Below are 25975 nucleotides of genomic sequence, written 5' to 3'. Positions count from 1 at the left end.
ACTTGACTGGGGTAGGATGGTCCAGGATGGCCTCATTCACAATCTAGGACCACAGCTGGAGCTGCAGGGATAGCTGAGGTCTCATCCTCCAGCCCGTGAAGTCCATGCTGCTTCCCATGGTGGTCCTCCTGGGGTTTCTAGCGGCAGAGAGAGGGAAACCTCAATGTATAGGCACTTTTCAACCCTCTACCTGTGTCATATTTGCTAATACCCTATTCTCCAAAGCAAATCACATGGCCAAGCCTAGCTTCAAAGGGTGGAAAAACCGACTCCACTTCTTGATGGGAAAAGCACTGAAGTCATATTGTAGAGAGACATGCCTACAGGGGTGGCAGGCATTTGCAGCCATCTTTCCTTGCCATGTGTCGTCATCCATTTGCATGAGTCTTCCTACCCCTGTAGCCCTGGCTCGTTAATGCAGGGAGAAGTGATGGGTAGAATGTCTAAGAGACTTACTAACCCCAAGCACAATGAAATTTGAAGAATTACTGGTTGGTGGAGGAATGATCATTTTGTTTGTCTAGATAAACACTTAAAGGAATGCTCAATTTGTAAATTGGAATACACCCATGGGTCCTAGATTTTTGTGTCATGGATCACTAAGAACCTAGAGAAAACTGAACTCCTTCCAGAAATGCTTGTATTAATATGCAGTCTTGCGAAAAGTTTTAGGGTAGTTGTAGATCTTAAGAACAGTTCTATGAAATGAATGTGTTTTTATAAGAACTTGTACAAACCACTTTTTTTTAGAGAAAGCTGAGGTGGTGGGTTTAAGGTTCACTCTTATGACTAATGGGCCTTCCTTTTTGTCAGTAAGATCAGAAAGACAAAAAAAGATCGAGCTTGATTTATCCCACCTTTCTCCATGTCTTCTCCAGACTAAAATTGAAGCATTGGTGTGGATAAAATTTGCAGTGCCAGGATCCTGTGAACTGTCAGGCTAGCTCCTTTCCTGGAGGTGCTTCCCGAGTAATCCTATGCACTCTCACCCCATGAGAGCTACAATTCAGATCTCACAGTTGGTTATTTTTAAGTAAGGTGGTATTGAGATTTTGTGTTATTTAACCATCAGCCAAAGCTAAAGTTGTTTAAGCCAGCTTGCCCTTAGGTCCCATAAAGACATCCAACTAATGCAGGTCTTCCCAAGTGGACATGTGGGTGTTGCTCAATGTCTGATGTCCTTTCTGCTTTCTGGAAGTAGCAGCTAGGCAGTAAGGGCATGTACTTATTTTTGCTAATGAGACATAGAATCCCAGATGAAACTTGAAAAATGTCTTTCATGCTTAATAGTCAGAAACTGTACCAGATTTTAAAACTGAAATAATTCCCCAAAGAATTTCAAAGCATGTCAGTAACTCCATAGGGAGTCCGACTAGGAAACTTGGCAAAAGAATTAATTACCTTACTGTATTTGTTCAGTCTTTGCTTTCATTGAGTATTTTTCCCATGCCAGGTATTGTGGTCTTAATTAGTTTATTCCTTTGGACAGAGTAGGCAATATAGCAGAATCAACACTTGGTAAATTTTCTCTGAAAAGAAAAAATAGGAGTGGGGAAGACTAAATATTTAACTCCTTTGAAAATGTAGAAATAACTGAGGCTGAGGGCTGCAGTGTGATGACTCAGTGACTCAACCAGATCTCCTGATTCAGATTCAGGGAGGTCTGCCCACGACCCCTGGTGTCATAAAGCACTGCCACAAAGGCACTTTGGAATCTTGCTACAGTTATTATAAAACAGAGGAAAAAAATTGAAGTAGAATTTAAGCGAATTAAATAAATCTTAAATGTAAAGTCTTTAGGATGTTTGTGTATGTAAAACTCTCACCCAGATTTACATAGGACGATGATATCCAGTATAGTTAGTAACCACTGCCCATAGGTAAATTAAGTAAAATTTAAAATTTAGTTGCTGGCCAGACTTAGTGACTCACACCTGTAAATCCCAACGCTTCAGGAGGCCAAGGCAGGTGGATTGCTTGAGCTCAGAAGTTCAAGACCAGCCTGGGCAACATGGCAAAGCCCTGTATCTACAAAAAAAAAAAATACATATATATATATATATATGAATATGTATAAATTAGCCAGGTGTGGTGGTGCATGCCTATGATTCCAGCTACTCAGCAGGTGGAGGTGGGAGGATCCACTTGAGCCTGTGAGGCAGAGGTTGCAGTGAGCTGAGATCATGCCACTGCACTTTAGCCTGGGCAACAGAGCAAGGCCCTGTCCCAAAAAATAAAATAATAAAATAAAATTTAGTTCCCTAATCACACTAGGCACATTTCAGGTGCTCGGTGGCCTCATGTAGCTAGTGGCTACTGTATCACAGCATGCAGGAATAGAATATTTCCGTCGTTGCAGAAAGTCCTATTGGACAGGGCTGGTAGAGGATATTGTGAACGTCCTGCAGGGCTCTCTTGTGTTCTTCTGTTCAGTGTCTCCTCTGAAGATTATATCCTTATATGTATCCCCATAGTTTAGTAGTGCCTGTTCTTGATCTTCAAATAACAAGCAATCTTTATTTTTTTATTTTTTTGAGACAGAATCTCTGTCGCCCAGGCTGGAGTGAGGTGGCACGATCTCGGCTCACTGCAGCCTCCACCTCCCAGGTTCAAACAATTCTCCCGCCTCAGCCTCCTGAGTACTTGGGATTACAGGCGCGTACCACCACACTTGGCTAATTTTTTATTTTTAGTAGAAATGGGGTTTCACCGTGTTGGTCAGGCTGGTCTCAAAACTCCTGACCTCATGATCTGCCCGCCTCAGCCTCCCAAACTGCCGGGATTACAAGTGTGAGCCGCTGCGCCTGGCCATAACAAGCATTCTATATTGTATACTCTTGGTTCAAGGAAAAGCACAGATCGGGGGAGCTTATTCCTGGAATGCTAATCCCAGGGCTCATTCTCTGGCTTGTGTACTCCTCCAACATGAAGAAGTCCACTCCAGTGTCCTTGAGAGTCTAGTTTATTGCTTCTCATCCGGGTCAAGCTTGTCCCCCAGGGGACATTTGGCAAAATCTGGAACCATTTTTGGTTGTTACAACTGGTGGGGGCTCTACTGGTAGGTAGAGGATAGGGATTCTGCTTGAGGAGTATTTCGTTGACCTTGTGTAGGATTCAGGTGCTTTTAAGCTTAGCCAAAGGTCCTGAATTTGAAGTTTATGAAGATAGTTATTATTTTAGGCAAGGGAGATTTAGAAGCAAATTTTTATGTTAAAAAAAAATAGAGCTTAACAATCTAATAAATGATTGAAAGATTTGAATCACCATTTCTCCAAAGAAGATTTAGAATGGCCAATAGACACATAAAAAGATGTTCCACTTCATCACTCATTATGGAAATAAAAATCAAAACCACATGGAGATACCACTTTATGCCCACCAGAAAAGCTGTAATCAAGTTGAACAATGACAGGTGTTGATGAGAATGTGGAGAAACTTAAACCTTCAGGTTGCTGGTGGGAGTAAAAGTGATGCAGCCACTTTGGAAGATAATTAGGCAGTTTCTTAAAAGTTTAAACACAAACTTAGCATACAACCCAGCACTTCCACCCCTAGGAATCTACCCAAGGGAAATTAAAGCATGAGTGGAAACAACCCAAATGTCCATCAGTAGTAGTGGAATACCACTCAGCAAGGAAAAACAACTTGGATGAATCTCAGAAATAGTATACTGAGTGAAAGAAGGTAGACGAAGCACTATACGTGTATGATTTCATTTATGAATGTGCAGAAAAGGCAAATCTATACCAGCAAATAGCAGGTCAGTGGTTGTGGGCAGGGCACGGAGGGATTGGGAGAAGTTAGGAGAGGGGATTGACTACAGACAAGCTCAAGAAAAACTTTAGGGGTGGAGATGTTCTAAAACTGGATTGTGGTAATGGTTGCACAGCTCTTTAAATTTGTGAAAAACCATTATATACCTAATATCTGCATATCAATCATCTTATACAAAGCAGTTTTCTCCCTTGGAGTAATAATGTAATGATCATTCCTTTTTTTTTTTTTCTTTGAGACCAGCTCTGTTCCCAGGCGATGGCGCCATCTCGGCTCACTGCAACCTCCGCCTCTTAGGTTCAAGCAATTCTTGTGCTTTAGCCCCACAAGTAGCTGGGACTAGAGGCGCCCACCACCTCGCCTGGCTAATTTTTTGTATTTTTAGTAGAGATGGAGTTTCGCCATGTTGGCCAGGCTGGTCTTGAACTCCTGACCTGAAGTGATCTGCTTGCCTCGGCCTCCAAAAGTGCTGGGATTACAGGCGTGAGCACCATACCTGGCCTCGTAATGATAATTCTTAAAGGCTCGGGGATTGTATTAAGGAAAATACTAATGCTTGGTCATCCAGAAAACCCACGTGGGACCCTTGTGTACAAAATAAGCCATATTGAAAGATGTATTTGAATGTCATTCTTCATGTCCACATAGATGCTGGTCTGTCCTTTGAACCATTATGAGTGGTGACTCCACTGAGGTTCCAAAGTCTGGTTTATCATCCCACACACACACCACCCCCCTCCCCACTGCCTGCCTTTTTTGCCCAGGCTGGAGTGCAGTGGCACCATCTTGGCTCACTGCAGCCTCCACCTCCCGGCTTCAAGCAGTTCTCCTGCCTCAGCCCACTCAAGTAGCTGGATTACAGGCGTGCACCACCACACCCAGCTACCTTTTGTATTTTTAATATAGCCGTGTTGCCTAGGCTAGTCTCGCACTCCTGACCTCAAGTGATCCACCCGCCTCAGCCTCCCAAAGTGTTGATTGCGAGATTGTGCCACTGCACTCCAGCCTGGACAACAGAGCGAGACTCCATCTCAAAAAAAAAAAAATCTTCCTCCTAGCCCTTGCCGTTCCCTTCATACCCTCTCTCTACTGGCTGTAGTATGCCGAGAGAGCAAGGGGTGCCTTCTGAAGCACACTTTTTTAAATCTTTCAATACAGGCAGCAAGCTGCCCCTTGGGGGACTGTATTCAAGTCAAGGTGTCACAAATAATAAGACTGTGCTTGCATTGGGGGATGGTAGTGGGGTTGCTTACTATTATCTGTGCTTTCTTACCTAATAGGCTCTGGATTACTGCCACAGCAAGGGAATCATGCACAGGGATGTGAAACCTCACAATGTCATGATAGATCACCAACAGAAAAAGGTACCATTACAGCCAGGCAGCAACAAGCTTGATTAAAAGGCTTAGAGCAGACCAGAAAGCTGTCCAGTGCCCTGAAGGTTTCTGTAGACCCATGGTGGGTTTTTGGGCAAACTTTTGTTACTGTGATTTTTCCCATCTCCATTGTCGATTTCTACTTTGTAAAGCGTAGTACACAAGGAAAGTAGACGGTTTAAGTATAGTGGCTAACTATAGTCACTTGTTTTATTTTCATAGTTTTCTGAAGGGCCTCAGAAAGAAATTACAGCTGGTGATTTCTGCTTCATTTCTTGATGACCTGCAGACCAATCTGCCTGGCCTTAAAAGAACACTTAGGTCCCCCCTGTTTTTGATATCCATCTCTGTTGGCCCTAATCAGTGAGTAAATGGATCATCTAGTAGTAGACAAATAAATCATTGGAGCAGTGCTTCAGTCCTGGAGTGGGATGTGTCCCCCCAGCCCTTTCACTGACGCCTGGAGCTTATAACAAAAAGCTATGAATAATGGGAGAATGTGTTACCAAATGTAACTGCCTACAGTTTCTGAATGTAGGCAGAAAAAAAGGTTGAGCTCTGTTGATCTAGAGAGAGGAATGAACCAGGATAATTTAAAATTTTTTCAAAAAGCATTTCAAGTGCTCTACTCTAAAAATGACCTCTTGCACAGTTGCTGAAAATGTCATCTTTAAGCCAGTGCACCTGCTCACATTTTTTGTGTGGACAAATGATTGTTACCTAATGTGATGTGGCCTTGTTCTAAGGCATAGGCCCCTAGAAACACTCCTTTCACATGTTTTTTTCTGTCCTGTTTGTAGCTGCGACTGATAGATTGGGGTCTCGCAGAATTCTATCATCCTGCTCAGGAGTACAATGTTCGTGTAGCCTCAAGGTACTTCAAAGGACCGGAGCTCCTCGTGGACTATCAGGTAAACTTGTTTAGCAGAGCTACTCTGGGCTATTTATACTTGCTTAGGGCTTTTTCTGATTTGCTGTTTATCTAGTCAGTTTGGATACACTCAAAACCCAGCCATTATTTCACCCTAAAATGCTAATTTTAGTTTTTTCTTAGCTAGTTTTTTGGGGGACAGAGAAGTTTTTAAATCTAAAATATCTGTAAAGATTAAATGAAGACTAGAAATTCAGATCAGAACATTTCTAGGAGCCAGAAAGTTAAAAAAAAATTTTTTTAAATAATCTACGGCCATACCACCCTGAACATGCCCAATCTCATCTAAAAAAGAAATTTATATCAGAAAAATGGATTTCTACTGCCCTTGGCTGATGGGTTGTCCTTATTGCCTTAGATGTATGATTATAGCTTGGACATGTGGAGTTTGGGCTGTATGTTAGCAAGCATGATCTTTCGAAGGGAACCCTTCTTCCATGGACAGGACAACTATGACCAGGTGAGCAAACACAATCTGGTTCTTACTTATTTGGGGGTGAATGCCAAGAAAATAGCATCCGTAGATAGGAATACTATCCTTGAGCCACTAAATGTCACTCAGTGTCTACATATGAGCTTTTCTTCAAGATAAGGTTGCACGGAATTTTGTGTTTGCCAGGTCGGCAGAAGTAGAGGCAGATAATGCTATCTGTGCCAACCTTCCAAAGTGAATGTGAAGAAGTCAGGCACCTCCTTGTCTAATAAAACTAGATTTTAGCCATTAGATTGTGATGCCCTGTACTTGTCCATCTGTAGAAGATTATTATAAGTTGTGTTATTTTAAAGGCAGTTTGGAAATTTGCATTCATGTAAACTTCTTGTCCTTGGGTCTGTCTGCCTGCCCTGGACTCGTGTTTGTACCTGGTCCCTAGAGGGTTAGTGGTGTGGAAGTCTTCTGATTCTTTGGTAAAGCGTCCTCATGGGCTCACAGTATGTTCTGAGCTCAGTGATTTGGTCAGTTTGTTTTGTGTTTCAGCTTGTTCGCATTGCCAAGGTTCTGGGTACAGAAGAACTGTATGGGTATCTGAAGAAGTATCACATAGACCTAGATCCACACTTCAACGATATCCTGGGACAGTAAGTAAGAGAAAGAGTGCTTTACCTTACCCCGTTTCAGAAGTGGAAAGGTTAGCCAAAATCACTTTCTTTTCCTGTTCTAATTACAGTAAAATGGAAATAGCCGTCTTTTTTCCTATGCATGTTTTCTTTTAACTTATTGAGATATTTGGGCTTTATGTCTTTTAATCATTTTACTTCTCTGAGAGATAACCTATTAGTAGAAAAGATAAAACAAAAATCATAATGTTACAGAAAAAAGTTTTCTGGTATAGCATAAGCTTCTTTTTAATGGCCAAACTTGGAGAGCGATGATTCTTTCAATAAGAGACTTAGTTTTTTTAATTTTATTTTATTTTACTTTATTTTATTTACTTCATACCTCTTCAAGGTGGAGAGACTTACAATTTCTTCTTGTTCTCCGTAATGGTTTTTCTATACAATAGCAAATTTTAAAGTGCATTGAGTTTTCAGGTACAGTGCAATAATGTTGAGAAGTAAACAGTTTGTTAACAGTTTTCAAACGGTATTTTGTGTAACCTCGCTGTTCCTGAGGCTAGCCCTGGGAAATATATCTGCTGACCGAAAAAAATTACCCACTGTTGGCCGGGCGCGGTGGCTCAAGCCTGTAATCCCAGCACTTTGGGAGGCCGAGACGGGCGGATTACGAGGTCAGGAGATCGAGACCATCCTGGCTAACACGGTGAAACCCTGTCTCTATTAAGAAATACAAAAAACTAGCCGGGCGAGGTGGCGGGCGCCTGTAGTCCCAGCTACTCGGGAGGCTGAGGCCGGAGAATGGCGTAAACCCAGGAGGCGGAGCTTGCAGTGAGCTGAGATCCGGCCACTGCACTCCAGCCTGGGTGACAGAGCAAGACTCCGTCTCAAAAAAAAAAAAAAAATTACCCACTGTCCTGCATGCCACCCAGAATTGACTAAAAGCCTACCGCATAAAAAATAATCTAGAAAGGTTCCACATATTCTAAATCAGATATTCAGATATAGAAGTTTTACCTAGTTGTGTTTATCTAATCACAGAGCACCATTGTGTTTCAGGATGCTATGCTGTAACTATGGGGCAGTAAGGCAGGCACCAGTTAGAGATTTAACAAGCTTGTAATCAGTACATTGTTCTAAGATTTTGTTGGCTTTAGCCCTAGTAGATAAGGATTCTTGTTGAATTTAGTCTCTGATTACTGATGTTTCATTTTTCTTCTCAGACATTCACGGAAACGCTGGGAAAACTTTATCCATAGTGAGAACAGACACCTTGTCAGCCCTGAGGCCCTAGATCTTCTGGACAAACTTCTGCGATATGACCATCAACAGAGACTGACTGCCAAAGAGGCCATGGAGCACCCATACTTCTGTGAGTCTCCAGGCACTGTGTTCAGGGAGTCATTCGTTCAAGAGAACAAATCTTCCACTCTTTATCTTTGAGACCAGTCAGGAGAATTCTAGGGTATTTGGATTGGATTATTCCAGAATATGACCTCATTTATTGTAGATGATTGAAACAACTTTGTAGATCCGTTTCTTGATCACCAAAGGTGTTTGCTTATTCTCTGAATGTATCTCCCTTGAATTCAGGCTGTTTGACTACTCCCTGTTACCCTGAGTTAATGGATCACAAGTTTCTAAAATTTGTTTTCAAACGTATATATATTTGTGTGGAAACCTAATTGAAGATTATTTCTCCCTTCAGAAAACTAGTAATTAGTTAAAAGTAGTAAGATAACCATTGTATATTTTGAAAGAAGGAGATGAACAGATGGATGGATGAAAGGAATTTGAGGAAAGGTAAATAGGTATGGAGAGACCTCACTGAAATCCTGACTGAACTGCTCACTTAGAAGTGTGTGCGCATTCACTTTGTGTGGTTGCTTATTGTTCTGCATGTGTATGGTTCTTTCCACTGATAATATGTGTTTCAAATAAACTTCCTGTTGTTATCAGTCTCCTTCCTGGGGAGCATGGCGGCTGAGAGACTTACCTCAGTTCGCTTTCTGAATCAAGATGGAAACATTCAACACTTAAAGTCGTTGTCTCTGGCTTAACCAATATGCTGTCTTTCCCTCTCCTTTGATTTCCTCTGGAGATGAACTAAATTCTTGCCTGAAGAATGTGTCGCTGTGGTCTTGAGCCTGTGGCCCGTATGCATAAGGGAGACCACAAATGGAAAAGCCTTCAGCCTTCTAGACCTCAGCCCCAGGGAACTCAGATGTCCCCACTCCAGTGTCTGGGACAGAAAGCTGGTTTTACCCGAGTTAGATCAAATTAGGAATACTGATGTTTATGACATGTCATTAATGATCTTTCTGCTTTTCTGAATATATGTCATACTTCAATTTAAAAAATTTCAAACTACGGTTGCTTAAAATGGATAGGTCTTCTAATGGCTCTTTTTACTCGCCTTTCCTTTGAAGTGCTTATTATTCTACATGCTTTGAAGAAATTAGGGATTAGAGATGATATTAGTATTGAAAGAAAATAAAAAAGTAGAAATTTTGAACAGTGGGAAATTAGGGTTTCTATGCCTCTTAGCAGTTGAGTCTGTACTCTGAGAAAGTATAAGAGTTGACTGCAATAACGATTCCCCTGATCATTTCTCAGTGTTTGGTTTTTATGTGGCTGGAATTCCGTGATTTCCGTCTCCCCTGTTGCCCCCCTGACCCTGGCTTGCCCATCAGTCTGTCTCTCTCTCAGTTGAAAGGGTGGGTTTGCCATGGGCTTCTCTCAGCATTCACTACCCCGATTGCCTGACTTTCCTCCTGCTTTCTTGCAGACCCTGTGGTGAAGGAGCAGTCCCAGCCTTGTGCAGACAATGCTGTGCTTTCCAGTGGTCTCACGGCAGCACGATGAAGACTGGAAAGCGACGGGTAATGCGGCATTGATGCTTGCCAATAAAACCAACCAACCAAACACAAACCTTGAAGGAAAACTACAGTGTGATAAAAAGAAATTCTTATCATTCCTTCTAAATGCAAAGAAGAGTAAAGACCTAAAAGTCTGTCAAAAAGCAAGAAAGAAACTCCCCAGTGCTAGTCTCCAGGGAGCTGTCACTGTGGCAGCATGGGGATGTACCTAGTTCAGGATCTGAAGGAGCTCTGCCTTTGGAATGCATGGGAGATAGAGACTCGGAGTTGTTGTACATTTACCTTTGTTTAACAGGGCACCACTGTTGAATTAACCCATTCAGTCAACAAGCTCTGAATGTCTGACTTCCTATCTATTCCATGGTGGTCTGGGTTTCCTTTGGTGAAATTCAGGCTCAAGTCTTAGCGAAATGTCAGCAGTCTATACTGACACACCAGCCTCATTTACAAAAAGGAGATATTAAAACAGTGACAGTATTTTTTTTAAGCTCTTTACAAATCCATGTTTTATGTATTTTTTTATGACATGAGCTCTCCAGGAAATGTACCTCATCCCTGCAGTTTTCCTCCAAGTGGATTCATTTGGGAGCAAACTGCAGTCACTTTCACAAGAGCCCTCTTTGATGTCAGGAGGGATCACGAAACCTTACAATGCCATGAACTGGTCCGTGGGTATCATCAAAAGTTCCATGCTAAGTGCATAACTTGGAGCTCACTATAACCTTTGTTGATTTGCCTTACCATAAAATCTTGTTGCTATTTTTTTGTTGCTTTTTCTGTTTTTTTTTTTTTTTTTTTTTTTTTTGGCAGCCTTGTAAGAGAATGTCACCATTTCCCAGCACATCCCTATGTGTGCGCCTATTTTAATACACCTCTCTGAAACAGAGACCTTTTTGTTCACAACCATAACTAAAGCTGGAAAGTCAGTCTTCAGGCAAGGCGAGGGAGGAAAACATCCCATTAGAATTTTTTCAGGAAAGACCGAAAAAGATATCCCTCTCCCACCTCCTTTTATCCCCATGAGGTACAGTTTCCCACTGTAATATGCATTTGTGAGTTCTGATATGTGATTCATTTATGTGATGGCAAAGATAAGTCTGTCTTGCATGCAGGTACTAGAGTTGTCTGGGCAGGGTCATCTGAAACTCAAGCAACTAAGAGGAATATACAAGGGGCTTGGGGAAGAAAACGGTGCTCCCGGAGCAAGTGTTGGATCCATTGTGCAAACCTTCATGTTAGCAGAGAAAGCTAGAGTTTGTTTAAACAAAAATAGGGCTGATTTCATTTGGGGGACTCAGCAGCAACATGGTTTGTAGGCAGTCCCCTCATCCCAGCTGCAGGGCCATGCCACAGCTCTGGGGACTTCACACACCTAGGCTAGAACTAGAGGTGTCTACCACATCACCCTTTAGGATTTCTTTATTAACTATTTAATAATGCCATACATTTTTATAAGGTTAGATTGTTTGTTTGAAACATTTGTTTACATTCCATATTCCAATAAAATCTTATTGGTATTGGTAGCAGGTCCTATCTCTAAATGTAGATTCTATTTTTGTCGTTTGGTCTGTGGGAACTTAAAATACAAATGAATCTCTTCTCTTATTATAGAGTTGAGTTTATAGAGTAAAAAATAAAAAATAAGATCCCAAAGCCAAGAAATGCATTCAGTTAAGGTTCTCATACCAATGCTGCCTGCTTGCATTGCACATGCTGTATACTAATGTAAACATTTGTTCTACCTGAAAATCAAAAGCAAGATGTGAGCTCTCGGCTAAACCTATATTGATATGTCAGGCAGCAAAACTCAGTGTTTTGGATTATCAAAAGCCTTCTAATGTGCCCTTGTAGGCAATCCTGAAGCATTGGTTATCATCAGGGAGATGTGCCACTGCGTGTCTTTCCTGCTCCCCCTCCAATCTCCTTTATCACCCACTCCTCAGCCCCCCCCCTTTTTTTTTAAGTTGCCTGTCTGGACCAGGCAAGTGGAGCCTGCTGGAGGGTCTTGGTGAAGCGGTAACCCCATTCCTTTCCCGTGGGTCCCCCAAAGGTAATAAAAAAGTACCTGGAGGAGAAGAGTCAGGTGATTGACCTCTGCCTGTCTCTCTGACGGTGATGTAGGTGCAGACACCACCTGCCTGCCTTGTCCTAGGGTTTTGTAACTGCAACTTTGACACAGGCATTCTTCTTTTAAGCACACAGCTTGCTTTTGCAGCACCTGGACTTTTACCTCTCTTCATGCCTTAGACTTAGACCATAACTGGGCTTGAAATGCTCACCCCTTCCTGGGTCTGGTCTTGGCACCTACGCCATTCTTTTCCAAACTGAAGTGAGTCCAGTTTCAGACCGTCTCTTTTCCTGTCTCCAAAAACCATTTTTGTTTCCAAACCTAGCTTCCCCAAAAATTTAAGACTATTTACCTAGATTCGGAGATGGTCTTGGAGAGTTCCAGAAGGGGTGTGTGTGTGTCTGTGTGTGTGTCTGTGTGTCTAATATTTAGACTAAACCATGGTAAATGTACGCACCCAGTATCTTTTTCAGTTAGCATATTCTTTCTTAAACTCATCTCAGTACTTTTCATTTGTTTGCTTCATTATCTTAAACAGGTTAAAAGTGCCTATGATAAGGACTTAATTATTTCCTAAAGAAAAGCAAAAAATGTGGGGAACAGGGTAGTGTTATACTATCATCTCAGGTACTGCCTATGTTCAAGAACATAGACCTGGTATGGTGAGAACAAAAGGTTCCTATGCCAAATCCAGATGGCTATATCATTTGTTGGCTACAAGTGAGCCTAACTAACTGCAAGGTTTGCTTCTGCTGAGAAATCCCATGGTGAGAGTAGAACTCATGAAGTGCTGAGTCACATTTGCACCTCTGGTGTGGTGGCAGTTCACTCTCCCCTGGATGCTGTCAGCTGGCCTTGCTTTCGTCCTATCCCTGTAGGCAGGGTAGGTGGCTGGGTAGGAGAAGCTATTGAGTGTATGATGCAGACCAAGCTTTCCCGGGCCTTCTCGTCAACTAGAGAAGTGCTGATGTCATTCATTGAGGCACTTAAACACCAGTCACTCAGCCGGGCCTCCTCCCAGCCATTCTGTAACATGTCAGCACTCACAAGGTTTAAAGCAAATGTGTTCCCTTGCAGAGAGGAAGGTGCTCTCAGACTGACAGGTTAGAGGAGACAGACAAACTCGTAATCGTTGGGGACTTGAAGAGAGTGGCTAGGGGAGGGGCTGTTAAAAGGGACCAATAAGAAAAACCATCTAAAGGTAGCTCTTGAGGAGGAAATGTACTTCTTGAGGGGATAAATCAGAGGGTACCAAGTTTATGTTCTGGAATGCACCCTGGGGAGGGCGCTGCCCGCTGGATTGGTCCCAGTGGACTGAAAGGTGGTGCTCTCGAGTCAGGTGCTGAGTCCTGGAGAGAGCTGAGTGCTGCGGGGCTCATGGTCTGTGCCTACTCAGGGAAATGACTTAGGTTCTCCCAGGTGCTCTGTTGATAAGGATGGAAGCAGAACTACTTTGAGACACACGCAACAATTGGAAGAGTTTTTTATATGAACTGAAGCAGATCTAAGAGAGCCCAGTTAACAGTTTCCTTTAATGCCAGTTCAGATTAAATGATTACTTTAGGAACCTGTGTTACTGTGTGAGCACCCACAGGAACAAGCAAACTTATTTCCTACAAATAAACGAGGGGATAATAACTGATCAGAGTCACAGTCGTTTCAATATAAACCCTTCCAAAAGCAAAAGCAGGGACCACATGAGCACACAAGAAGCCAAAGTTTGTCAGTGACCTTAATAAATTAAGACTGAGTAACATCCTGCCTTTAGAAAAAAATAACCCCACAGTGGAGACCAGGGCAGGGGAGGTGGCAGAGAAGCATCGGGCCAGATCAACCGCTAATAACATGCTTCTAAGCTATGTGGATGTGTAAATGGAAACACCCCCAACTAGGTATTGTAGAGGCTGGAAAAAGATGTGATGGGATTATACAGGTGTTGCATATTTTTGTGTTGAGACTCAACAATGTGCTACAAATGTGATACTTAACCCTGAACTGCATGTATTGGGGATTGTTTTTTAAAAAGAAAAAGAAACTTTGAATCAATAAATTAACAGTTTTTCACTTGCTGGCTCTTCTTGCTGTAAATGGTGACTAAGAGGTTGGGACAGAAATCTTGACAACTAGTGGAAAACTTGGATAATCTTCAAGGACCATGGAGCCTTCTGTTTCCTTCTGTTTGCAGAAAAGCAACACTGCCTGGGTTATGATCCTTTACAAGTGACTACTTCAGACACAATTGGCCACCTCTTTGTATCACTGGATGACTGATGTATGATTTATGTGCTGCTGCCCTTAGAGGGAAGAAAAATGCCATGTTAAATCCTGTTTTCTTAAATAAAAATGTTGACAATAACCAGCTTTCCCAAGTGGGAGACAAACTATTGCTATGAGGACCTTAACTTGTATTTCCTGTCTCTTTGGGGAGTGGGGAGGCATAAACGTTGAACTCCAAAGATGTGTGTTACACTTTGATGTGAAAACTTTCCTTTGGCAGAAATGGGGCTAGAGTGGTGTCCTGGTGGGAGTGCTCCGTTTTTATGTACTTGCTTCTGAGACGCGCCACTCAGACACCTGCTTCTTGGGATTGACTGTTTTAGTGCATGACTTTAACCTTGTGGCCCGGTGTTCTGCCTTTGTGAAACACTCTCCCTAGCCCCATTCCTTGCAGCACAACGCTATTATTTGGCAGGTGGTGGTGTCTTTAATTAGTGTAGTTTCTTCTCACTGATCCTCTGAAGTGGAGTGCTTGGAATCAGCTGAAGTGTTTAAAGGCAAATATAGTCATTTCTTTCTTAACCTTATGCACCACGCAGCCCTTCTCAAATACTACGCAGTGGAACCCTTCCTTTACCCAAACAAAGTTTTCATGAAATAATTTTGTGTGTGTGACAGCTTCCCCGGTGTACAGTCCTTTCTCAGTACTGTAGTGCTGTTCTGGGAGGCACTGCTTCTAGAATTCCGCTGCCGGCATCTCACCACCCACTTGCTCTGCTGGACCTGGAAGGAGAAATGAGGTTTTCAGGCCATGCCAGGCAGCTAGCTGTTTCCAGGGGAGAGTTAAAAATATTTGAGCTCACTTACTGCTCTTTGTTTATTAGTGGATTCAGCCCTTTTTCTGAGTAAATACAGACCCCATCTTAGTCCTAAGACACCTCAGATAATCAGGTCAGGTCTGAGGGGGACCTAGAGCTGACTGCTGAATTTGTAGCTTGACTGGCACAGGATGGTCAAGAGTCTCTGAGCCTTCTCCATCAGCGCCCGGGACCCGAGGGATGGGGTAGGGTAGAAGAGTGGGTCACAACACACATGGTGCCCAGAGCACCCTTCCTGTGACAGAAGGCCATGCTAGAGACCATCTCTGTCATGATAATCAGAAGAGGAAGGCAGAGGGTACTGTTGGAAACCTGAACTCAGCGAGTTCTCGCAGGGTTCTCCACCAAGTGGCATGGGAAGGCCGAGCTTGCATTCTAGCGCAGGCCCTCCCGCACATGGAGGCCTCCCCTCGCCCGCTCAGGTTGATTAATGACGTCTTTCCCTCCTCCCGTCTCTTTCCCCAGGTCTGTTGCGGTTCTCCCACTTTTCCATAAGCAGAACAAGAACCAAATCAAACGTCTTAACGCGTATAGAGAGATCACGTTCCGTGAGCAGACACAAAACGGTGGCAGGTTTGGCGAGCACGAACTAGACCAAGCGAAGGGCAGCCCACCACCGTATATCAAACCTCACTTCCGAATGTAAAAGGCTCACTTGCCTTTGGCTTCCTGTTGACTTCTTCCCGACCCAGAAAGCATGGGGAATGTGAAGGGTATGCAGAATGTTGTTGGTTACTGTTGCTCCCAGAGCCCCTCAGCTCGTCCCGTGGCCGCCTGTTTTTCCAGCAAACCACGCTAACTAGCTGACCACAGACTCCACAGTGGGGGGACGGGGGCAGTATGTGGCATGGCGGCAGTTACATATTATTATTTTAAAAGTATATATTATTGAATAAAAGGTTTTAAAAGAAACGTATGGAGAGTTTTCAGTATGGAAAGGGTCATGAACTGAGACTTGTGACTCAGGACGAGACAAAAGTGCATTTGTGCCAGGTTCTAACCAGATGAAGCAGGGGAGGTCCCTGGGGCAAGGCGGGCCAGGTTTCATTTTTGTTCTTAGACAGGGTCTTGCTCTGTCACGAGGCTGGAGTGCAGTGGTGCAACAATAGCTCGAGCACTACAGCCTCGGCCTCCTGGCCTCAAGTGATCCTCCTGCTTCAGCCTCCTGAGCAGCTGGGATTACAGGTGGATGCCACCACACCTGACAAGTTTTAAGTTTTTTTGTAGAAACAGGGTCTCGCTATGTGGCCCAGGCTGGTCTCAAACTCTTGACTCAAGTGATCCTCTCTCCTCGTCCCCCTAAAGTGCTGGGGCTACATAGAGGTGTGAGCAACCACACTCAGCCAAGGAGGGCCCGTTTGTAAGGACTCTCTTCCAGAGGTGAGTGGTAAGAGGTACACAGTGAACCCGTCTTAGGAATGGGGACAACATGGATGGCCGAAGTAGACTCAGCCAGGAAAGCGGGGCCTTGCCTTGGACACATTCCCACTGACCAGCATTCTCCCTGGCCTCTCCTTCAAAGAAGAGTCGCCTCCTGAGAATGCAGGAAGATGCCTTGGCCCTTTCTTGGTTGCCCCTTTGCTCCCGTCTCCACATTTCATCCCATCTCAATCCTGTCCCCCGAGCACCCGCTACTGAAGAAAGGCCCCATCTCGGAGGCTTGTTGAGTCTGCTGTCCTGAGGCAGGAGAGGGGTCAGGGTCTCTGATCTGAGGGCTGCTTCTGACCACACGTTCTGAAGCATCCATGAGCTGGAAGGAAAAGCGGATACTCGGGGAGCTAGAACGGAAGCACTGGTTGTATTTGTTAAACGGGAGAAACTCAGTGCTACAAATGAGACTTCACTGGCTCCCATGGTCCTCAGCTCGAGACAGCGGTGTCAGGGCAGGTGAAAGCAGTGGCCATGACCTTGTCCTGGCTGCTGGTTTGTGTCCTCCCACTGCCTGGGGGACAGCAGAAGCTATGGGCAGATCTAGACACCCAAGCCACTGGATGGCGCACCAGCTAGGTCTCCACAAAAGCAACTTGGTCCACACAACATTCTCTCTCCTCTGCAGCTAGTTCTGGCCCACGGTGGGCACCCGAGTGTGGATGTTCACAGTTTTTTAAGTGACTGTGGAGGAAAGCAAAGAGGCCCCTTTCAGGGCCACCACAGCATCATGGTGTCCTTTGGACCAGCTTCTGTGGCATCTAAGCTGTTGCTCAGGTGTGGGAGCTTGAGACTGCATCCCCTCTGGACACCAGCAGGTGAGGACCCATAGACCACCACCCGTGGGACACCAAGCAGATAGACTTAGTGCTTTCCAGCCCCATCACTGGCCTAATTTTCTCAAGCTGGCTGTCTCGTGGGGACCTTTGTGACTCAAGACTGTGCAAATTTCTGTGAGTCTCCCAGATCTCTGGGACGGCATCACAATACTTTTATTTTGTTGTACCTTGTACCTTGTTGTACCTAGGAACATGCTTTGTGCGTGCATGTTTATCTCCACAGCACGTATCTGTGCTACTTAGCATGACTTTTTTTTTTTTTTTTGAGACGGAGTCTCGCTCTGTCGCCCAGGCTGGAGTGCAGTGGCCGGATCTCAGCTCACTGCAAGCTCCGCCTCCCGGGTTCACGCCATTCTCCTGCCTCAGCCTCCCGAGTAGCTGGGACTACAGGCGCCCACAACCGCACCCGTATTTTTAGTAGAGACGGGGTTTCACCGTGGTCTCGATCTCCTGACCTTGTGATCCGCCCGCCTCGGCCTCCCAAAGTGCTGGGATTACAGGCGTGAGCCACCGCGCCCGGCCGCTACTTAGCATGACTTACTGCCATTTGAGGTCTTTTCCGGACATGGAGGGTCTTATTCGAATAGAATCATTTGATTGGCTTGCATCTTGAGATGTCATGTAGAACTTGGAACCATAGCTCCCTCCTCCAATTTCCCCCCTCAACCAAGGCTCTCTTTAACTGCTCCATGTGGAAATCATGTTTGACATATAATTTTCAGTTTTGTGGGTGATTATGGTGGAGTTGAGAAAGTATGTGGTTGTAGAAAAAAGGGAAAGGAGGTGATTTTTGAGTAGGTTGTTTTGACTTTTGAAAGCAGGGGACATGTCCTAACACTTAATAACACGAAAACCGTCTTCAGCTCCTCCTCAATGTGCTTGGAGATTGAGAACATCACCTCTCATCTCCCAGTGGTCCTGGTTGTGTTCTAAACAATATTGATTGCATTTTCCTGATTACCAAAGTAATATATGTTTGTGGTAAGAAACAACAACAACAAAAAAATTCAAATGCTTACAGAGAAGTAAATAACGAAAGCCCCCGCCCCCAGCCACACACACACACACACACACACACACACACACACACACACACACCCCATGCTCACACGAAAGCCTCTTCCTCCCTTAGAGGTAATCACCATTAAATTTTTTGTTTATCTTCCCATTTTTTTCCAATGCACTATTTTAAAATTATAATTTTCATTTTTACATAAATTATAATCAGACTATGCATTCTTATTCTGCAACTTGTATTTCCACTTAGTGCATTCCACCTTACTGCATTAGCATGTATAAATCTACCTCATCCCTTTTCATGGCTGCATGGTTTACCATTGCGTGATACACCACAGTTGAATCAATCTGTTATTCATACACTTTGGATTGTTCCTCATTTTTCAGTATTACCAATATTGCTGCAATAAACAAATTTGCATATACATTTTTGGACAGTATGTATGTGGAATGAAATCTTTAAAAATAATTATGCTATATGATGTTTTTTAGAAAGGGTATTCTTATGATTCTAGAAAGCAGCCTCCCGTCCCTTCCCTCACTGGTGCAGGCTGGAGCTGTGATGACTTTGGCCATGGAATTCTTGCAGGCCTCTATCAAGCTCGTGGAGCACAGTGTCCGCAGCCTCTCAGCTTTCTAGGGGACTATAGAAATGTTTGAGACCTGAAGAAAGAAAACGTGTTGGCTCTAACCTAAGAAAGTTGAAAGTAAATATTAATAAGTGGAATTAAATGTCTTAATGTACAGCCTTGTGAGTGTCACTCATTAAATTCAATATTTGCTTTTAAAAATATTTTTCTCATGATAAATTAGTGAAGAGTCACAGAATTGTCAGATAATTTCAAAAGCAAATTCTAAGGACTCTTCTCAAAAATCACAGAAGAAAAAACATAAATATGAAAAATTGTTGCATTTTAATGTATTTGAAATGCCATGGGAAAGATTTCATAAGTAAGCACAACGGCAGGGCACGGTGGCTCATGCCTGTAGTCCCAGTACTTTGGGAGGCCGAGGTGGGAGGATCGCCTAAGGCCGGGAGTTTGAGGTTGCAGTGAGCTATGATCACGCCACTGCACTCCAGCCTGGGTGACAGAGTGATTTCCTGCTTTAAAAAAAAAAAAAAAAAAAAAAGCATGCTGAGGACCAGCATGTTTTAAAATAGCTCTGGCTATAAGGGGCCGGGTGGCAGAATGGATGAACAATCTTTTTCAGAATATTATTCTACAGGCTGTTAAAATAATGTGCATCTTAAATGCATTGTGCTAAGCGAAGAAGCCAGATCCATGTAGAACAGATTGGTGGTTGCCAAGGGTTAGGGATGACTACAAAACATAAGTATGAGGTCATTTCGGGGATGATGGAATTGTTCTGTGTCCTAAATGTGGTGGTGGTGATTTGACTTGGTGCCCTTGTCAAAACTTTACACCTAAAAAAGAGTACATTTGATTGTATGTACAGTTAAAAGTTCATTTTGAGACAGGGTCTTGCTCTGTTGCCCAGGCTGGAGTGCAGTGGTGTAATCGTAGCTCACTGCAGTTCAACCTCCTGGGCTTAAATGATCCTCCCACCTCAGAGTCCTGAGTAGCTGGGACTACAAGCGCACACCACCACGCCTAGCTAATTTTTTTGAAGTTTTTAATAGAGACAAGGGCTTGCTATGTTTCCCAGGCTAGTCTCAAACTCCTGGGCTCAAGCGATCTTCCCGCCTCACCCTCCCAAAATGTTGGGATTACAGGTGTGAGTCGCTGGGTCCAGCCTAAAATTAATTTTTTTTTAATAATAGTAACGTGCAGGGCCTCACAGGCTCCCATTTAGACTCCCCTCTCAGATGAGCAGGAACCTCATCTGCCCACTATGACTCTTCCTGATAGGCTCAATGGCTATCACTGGCTGGGATACAGTTGTCCTTTGCCAGCTAGACACTCCAGTCATTCAGGGCACCCTTCCATCTTTGCTCCCAGCTAAGGGCTACAGCTCCTCACCTCACTGCTATACCTCCGCATCCCCATCCCCATCGCCATCAGAAAAGAGACACGGGGAGTCAACTCTGCCTTCCAGTGTGTGGCAAGCCCGTCGTGTCTCCAGGGCAGATGCTCTGAATTTCTGGGCTTGGACTAACATGAACAGACACTGTCCACTGGGTGTTGGCATCTGACTAGGGCTTTTGTGCACTGAAAGGGATGCTTACGGTTACTGGTGTTTTAAACAATAGTTATTAAAGCTGTACATTTAAATATCTAATTTGCCTCATGTCTTTAAGATCAGTTTATAAATCTTGTTATAGCTACAAACAAGTTGATTTTGTATATAGATAGAAATGCTTAATCTTTAACGTTCAATTAGTTCAAAACTTAATGAATTACAATGAAAAAATTGCTTGCACACTTAATCTAGTTTCCTTGGCCATTTTAAACTGTTTAAATTACACATTTAAACTGTTTGATTTGCACACACTTCCAGTAATATGAAAGGCCTAAAATCTGATGAAATCTTCCTAAGCATTCAAATACTAACCTAAATCTACACTCATAAATTTAATACATTAAGGTCTTGAGGCTAAGGTGGGTGGATCACGAGATCGGGAGATCGAGACCATCCTGGCTAATATGGTGAAACCCCGCCTCTACTAAAAATACAAAAAATTAGCCAGGTGTGGTAGCAGGTGCCTGTAATCCCAGCACTTTGGAGGCTGAGGCAGGTGGATTACTTGAGGTCAGCAGTTCGAGACCAGCCTGGCCAATACGGTGAAACCCCGCCTCTACTACAAATACAAAAAAATTAGTCAGTGTGGTGGCACGTGCCTGTAATCCCAGCTACTCAGGAGGCTGAGGCAGGAGAATCACTTGAACCTGGTGGGTGGAGGTTGCAGTGAGCCAAGACTGCACCACTGAACTCCAGGTTGGGCAACACAGTGAGACTCTGTCTCAAAAAAACAAAACAAAACAAAACAAAACTGAGGGTCCTGAGAATTTAACCATGCCAATGTAGTCTTGCTTGCTTGATTTATTCATTTATCTAGAGACAGAGTCTCCCTCCGTTGCCCAGGCTGGAGTGCACTGGCATGATTTTGGCTCACTGCAACCTCTGCCACCCAAGTTCAAGTGATTCTCTTGCCTCAGCCTCCCAAGCACTGGGATTACAGATGCGTGCCACCATGCCTGGCTAATTTTTATATTTTTAGTAGAGACGGGGTTTCGCCATGTTGGCCAGGCTGGTCTTGAACTCCTGACCTCAGATGATCCACCCGCCTTGGCCTCCCAAAATGCTAAGATTACAGGCATGAGCCACCGTGTCCAGCCTCATTATTAACTGAAGAAAAATGGGTGCCCTTTAAAGAGTTTGTCAGATTAGGAAACAAAAAGAAGTCAAAAGGAGCTAAATCAGGACTGTACGATGGATGCCTAATGATTTCTTGTTGAAACTCTTGCAAAATTACCCTCGTTTTTCATGAGGAGTGAGCAGGAGCATTGTGGTGGAGAAGGAGTCTCTGGTGAAGTTTTCCCAGGCATTTTTCTGCTAAAGCTCTGGGTAACCTACTCAAAACACTCTCATAGGAAGCAAATGTTATCATTCTTTGGCCCTCCAGAAAGATAACAGCAAAATACCTTCAGCATCCCAAAAAACTGTTGCCATGACCTTCGACTGGTCTACTTTTGCTTTGGCCAGATCACTTCCACCTCTTGGTAGCCACTGCTTTGTGCTTTGTCTTCAGGATCATTCTGGTGAACCCATGTGTCATCTCCTGTTGCAGTTTTTTTTTTTTTTTTGGAAGAAATGCTTCAGATTCTTGCTCCCACTTATTTAAAATTGCCATTGAAAGCTCTGTTCTTCTCTATAGTTGATCTGGGCACAGCAGTTTTAGCACCCATCAAATGGAAAGTTTGCTTAACTTTATTTTTCGTGATTTCTTTATTTTTCAAAATTGTGTAAGCCGAACCAATTGAGATATCTGTGCTGTTGGCTTTTTCTTTCTCTTTCTTTCTTTCTTTCGTTCTTTCTTTCTTTCTTTCTTTCTTTCTTTCTTTCTTTCTTTCTTTCCTTCTTTCTTTCTCTTTTCTTTTCTTTTCTTTTTTATTTTCTTTCTTTTTTTTTTTTTCGGAGTCTTGCTCTGTCACCCAGGCTAGAGTGCAGCATGTGATCTCAGTTCATTGCAACTCTGCTTCCCAGGTTCAAGCAATTCTCCTGCCTCAGCCTCCTGAGTAGCTAGGATTACAGGCACCCACCACCGCGCCTGACTGATTTTTGTATTTTTAGTAGAGACAGGGCTCCACCATCTTGGCCAGGCTGGTCTCGAACTCCTGACCTTGTGATCCACCTGCCTTGGCCTCCCAAAGTGCTGGGATTACAGGCATGAGCCAACGTGCCCAGCCTCTTTTTTTCTTTTTTGAGACAGTCTCACTCTGTCACCCAGGCTGGAGTAGCTCACTACAGCCTCCACCTCCCAGGCTCAGGTGATCTTCCCTCCTTAGTCTCCTGAGTAGCTGGGACTACAGGAGGCGTGCATCACCATGCCAGGCTAATTTTTTATTTTTGTGTAGATACAAGGTCTCATTACATTGACTAGGCTGGTCTTGAACTCCTGGGCTCAAGCAATCCTCCTGTTTTGGTCTCCCAAAGTGCTGGGATTATAGGTGTGAGCCACTGTGTCCAGAAAATGCATAGTTACTGAGAGAAAGTTGCAAGAACAACACAACCCAATAAGAGACCATGGAGCTTTTGTGGGTAGGCAAATGGGCTCAGTGAGCCTGGATTCCAAGCTGAGGAGGGGCTCTATGGACTGTGTGGGTCTGGAGCTGCAGAGACCGGGAGACACAGAGCTTGTGCTGCACCTTCAGTGGCCAAGAGCCCCAAGCCTGTGAGTCTGATTCACTGATTCAACACATACTGCATACCCACTTAAAAATGCAAGCAATAGGCTCAAGCACTGGGAATACATCTATAAGCCAGACAGACCAAATTCTTTCTCCCAGAAGCTCAGAACTGAGTGATGGGCAAGACAGACAATAAGCAAATAACTATTTAGACTGTCAAGTGGTAATAAGTGCAATGAAAAAGAATCAGCCAGAGCAGTGGGAGAACAAGCATCGGTAGGGTGTGGAGGGGGTGCTGTTTTTAAGACTGGGTTGTCAAAGACATCCTCTCCAGTAAAGTAGTATTGTGGGCTGAGTAATATCCCCCCAAAATTCATGTCCACCCAGAACCTCAGAATGTGACCTTATTTGGAAAGGATTTTGCAGATGTAATTAGTCAAAGATCTCAAGATGAGGTCATGCTGGATTCAGGATGTGCCCTAAATCCAATGCTGAGTATCCTTATAATGAGAGGAGAGGGCACAGAGACAAGGTGGCCATGTGGAGATGGAGGCAGAAATTGGAATGACGCTCCCACAAGCCAACCAGATTGGAATGCCTGGTGGCCACCAGAAGCCAGGAAGAAGCAAAGAAGGACGCTGCCCAAGCCTTCAGAGGGAGCATGGCCCAATCAACACCTCGATTTTGGACTTCTTAGCTTCCTGCACTGTGAGAGATTACATAGTTGTCATTTTACATTTACATTTTATTTTGAATTAATTTTACTTTAATTTTATTTTGTTCAGTTGCCACCATACTCAGGTTGTGGTCATTTGTTGTGGCATCCCTAGGGAGCTAACACAGACACTGCCTGAGTGGAGCTCTGAGTGAGGAAAGGAGTGAGCCGGCGGAGCAGGACCAGCCGGGGCAGGGGCAGAGGCAGAGGGAAGCCCAGTGAGAGAGGGGTACAGGGTGCAGGCAACACTGAGGGAGGAGTGTGTGAGGAGAAGGATGTGGGAGAGAAGGCCAAAGTAGCTTCAGGGAACAAGATGGAGGAGACCAGAGTAAGGATTTTTTTTTTTAATATGTGTATATATGTATGTGTGTGTGTGTATATATGTATGTATGTATATATACACTCATATATTTTTTATATGTACATACTTTTAAAAAATATTTTTTATATTTTATATACACACATTTATATATAATTATATCTAATATATATTTAATATATATAATTATATCTAATATATATTATATTTAATATATTAGATATAATTATATCTAATATATATTATATTTAATATAGAATTATATCTAATATATAATATAGAATTATATCTAATATCTAATATATTATATATAATATAGAATTATATCTAATATATAATATATTATATATAATATAGAATTATATCTAATATATTAGATATATTATATAAAACTATTATGTTATAATATAATATATAATTGTATTATATACATTATAATACATATTATATATTATATATAATAATATTATATACATATATATTTCTCACTCCATCACCCAGGCTGGAGTGCAGTGGCACAATCTTGACTCACTGCAACCTCCGCCTCCTGGGTTCAAGTGACTCTTGTGCCTCAGCCTGAGTAGCTGGGATTACAGGTGTGCACCTCCATGCCCGGCTAATTTTTGCATTTTTTTTGTAGAGACGGAGTCTCACCATGTTGCCTAGGCTGGTCTCAAACTCCTGGGCTCAAACAATCTGCTCACCTTGGCCTCCCAAAGTGCTGGGATTATAGGTGTGAGCCTGAGTTTTATTCTTAGCAAAATGAGTAGCTATTAGAGCAAAGAGCTACTAAGGGGATCCTTCTGGCTGCCATGTGGAGAGTGGACTACAGGATGGCAAGAGTGGCTGTGAGCCATCAGGAGGAGACTGTCTCAGGTGTACAGGGGAGGGGGGCTGCATTAGCCCTTCTTGCGATGCTATAAAGAAATGCCTGGGCCGGGTGCAGTGGCTCACGCCTGTAATCCCAGCAGTTTGGGAGGCCGAGGTGGGTGGATCACGAGGTCAGGAGGTCGAGAACATCCTGGCTAACATGGTGAAACCCTGTCTCTACTAAACTTATAAAAAAAATTAGCCGGGCGAGGTGGCAGGAGCCTGTAGTCCCAGCTACTCGGGAGGCTGAGGCAGGAGAATGGCATGAACTCGGGAGGTGGAGCTTGCAGTGCACTCCACTGCACTCCAGCCTGGGCAACTGGGCAAGACTCCATCTCAGAAAAATAAAAATAAAAATAAAAAATAAAGGTAGGGATGTGATTAGATTGGGAAGATATTTTGAAGGTAGAGCTGTAGAATTTGCTGATGTGGGCTGTGAGGAAAAAGTGGAGCTTGAACTGACTCCAAGGTGTTGGGCCTCAGCAAGGAATCAAGTTGTCATTTACCAAAATGAGCAAGACTTGGGGTGGCGCAGGCTTGGGTAAGGGCTGTGTGGGATGTGTGTGAGGGGAGAGGGTGGAGAAGTGTAAAGCTCTGTATGGGCCATGTTAAGATCCAAATGCCCATGATACCTCCCAGGGGAGAAGTCAAGTAGATGGTTGGATATAGGCAAACAGAGCCCAGTGGGGCAGTGGGAATGGAGATAGACTTTGGGAATAGGGGTGGAAAGAATCAGCTTATATATAGGGAGCTATTAAAGCCATGAGACTAGCTGATATTGGAGGGAGTGGATTTGGGGA

General features: G+C 43.6%; 1 protein-coding gene across 2 annotated transcripts in view; it reads left to right on the top strand.

Moving 5' to 3' along the window:
* The window catches only part of CSNK2A2 (casein kinase 2 alpha 2), a 41324-nt gene extending 25236 nt beyond the window's left edge, over positions 1–16088 (top strand). The window contains exons 6-12 of one of the 2 annotated variants that reach the window (XM_015126280.3): positions 5055–5138; positions 5951–6061; positions 6440–6541; positions 7058–7158; positions 8358–8506; positions 9923–10016; positions 15642–16088. In XM_015126280.3, the coding sequence (XP_014981766.1) occupies positions 5055–5138; positions 5951–6061; positions 6440–6541; positions 7058–7158; positions 8358–8506; positions 9923–9999 (624 nt within the window). In that variant the 3' untranslated portion in view covers positions 10000–10016; positions 15642–16088. The remainder of the gene's footprint in view (positions 1–5054; positions 5139–5950; positions 6062–6439; positions 6542–7057; positions 7159–8357; positions 8507–9922; positions 10017–15641) is intronic. The other variant, XM_077986345.1, reaches the window with a different exon arrangement.
* Positions 16089–25975: the final 9887 nt, after the last annotated feature.

Source organism: Macaca mulatta, chromosome 20 (genome assembly GCF_049350105.2).
Source record: "Macaca mulatta isolate MMU2019108-1 chromosome 20, T2T-MMU8v2.0, whole genome shotgun sequence".
NCBI lineage: Eukaryota > Metazoa > Chordata > Mammalia > Primates > Cercopithecidae > Macaca > Macaca mulatta.
The sequence above is the reverse complement of the archived record's forward strand: the minus strand, read 5'-3'. Positions and strand labels throughout refer to the sequence as shown.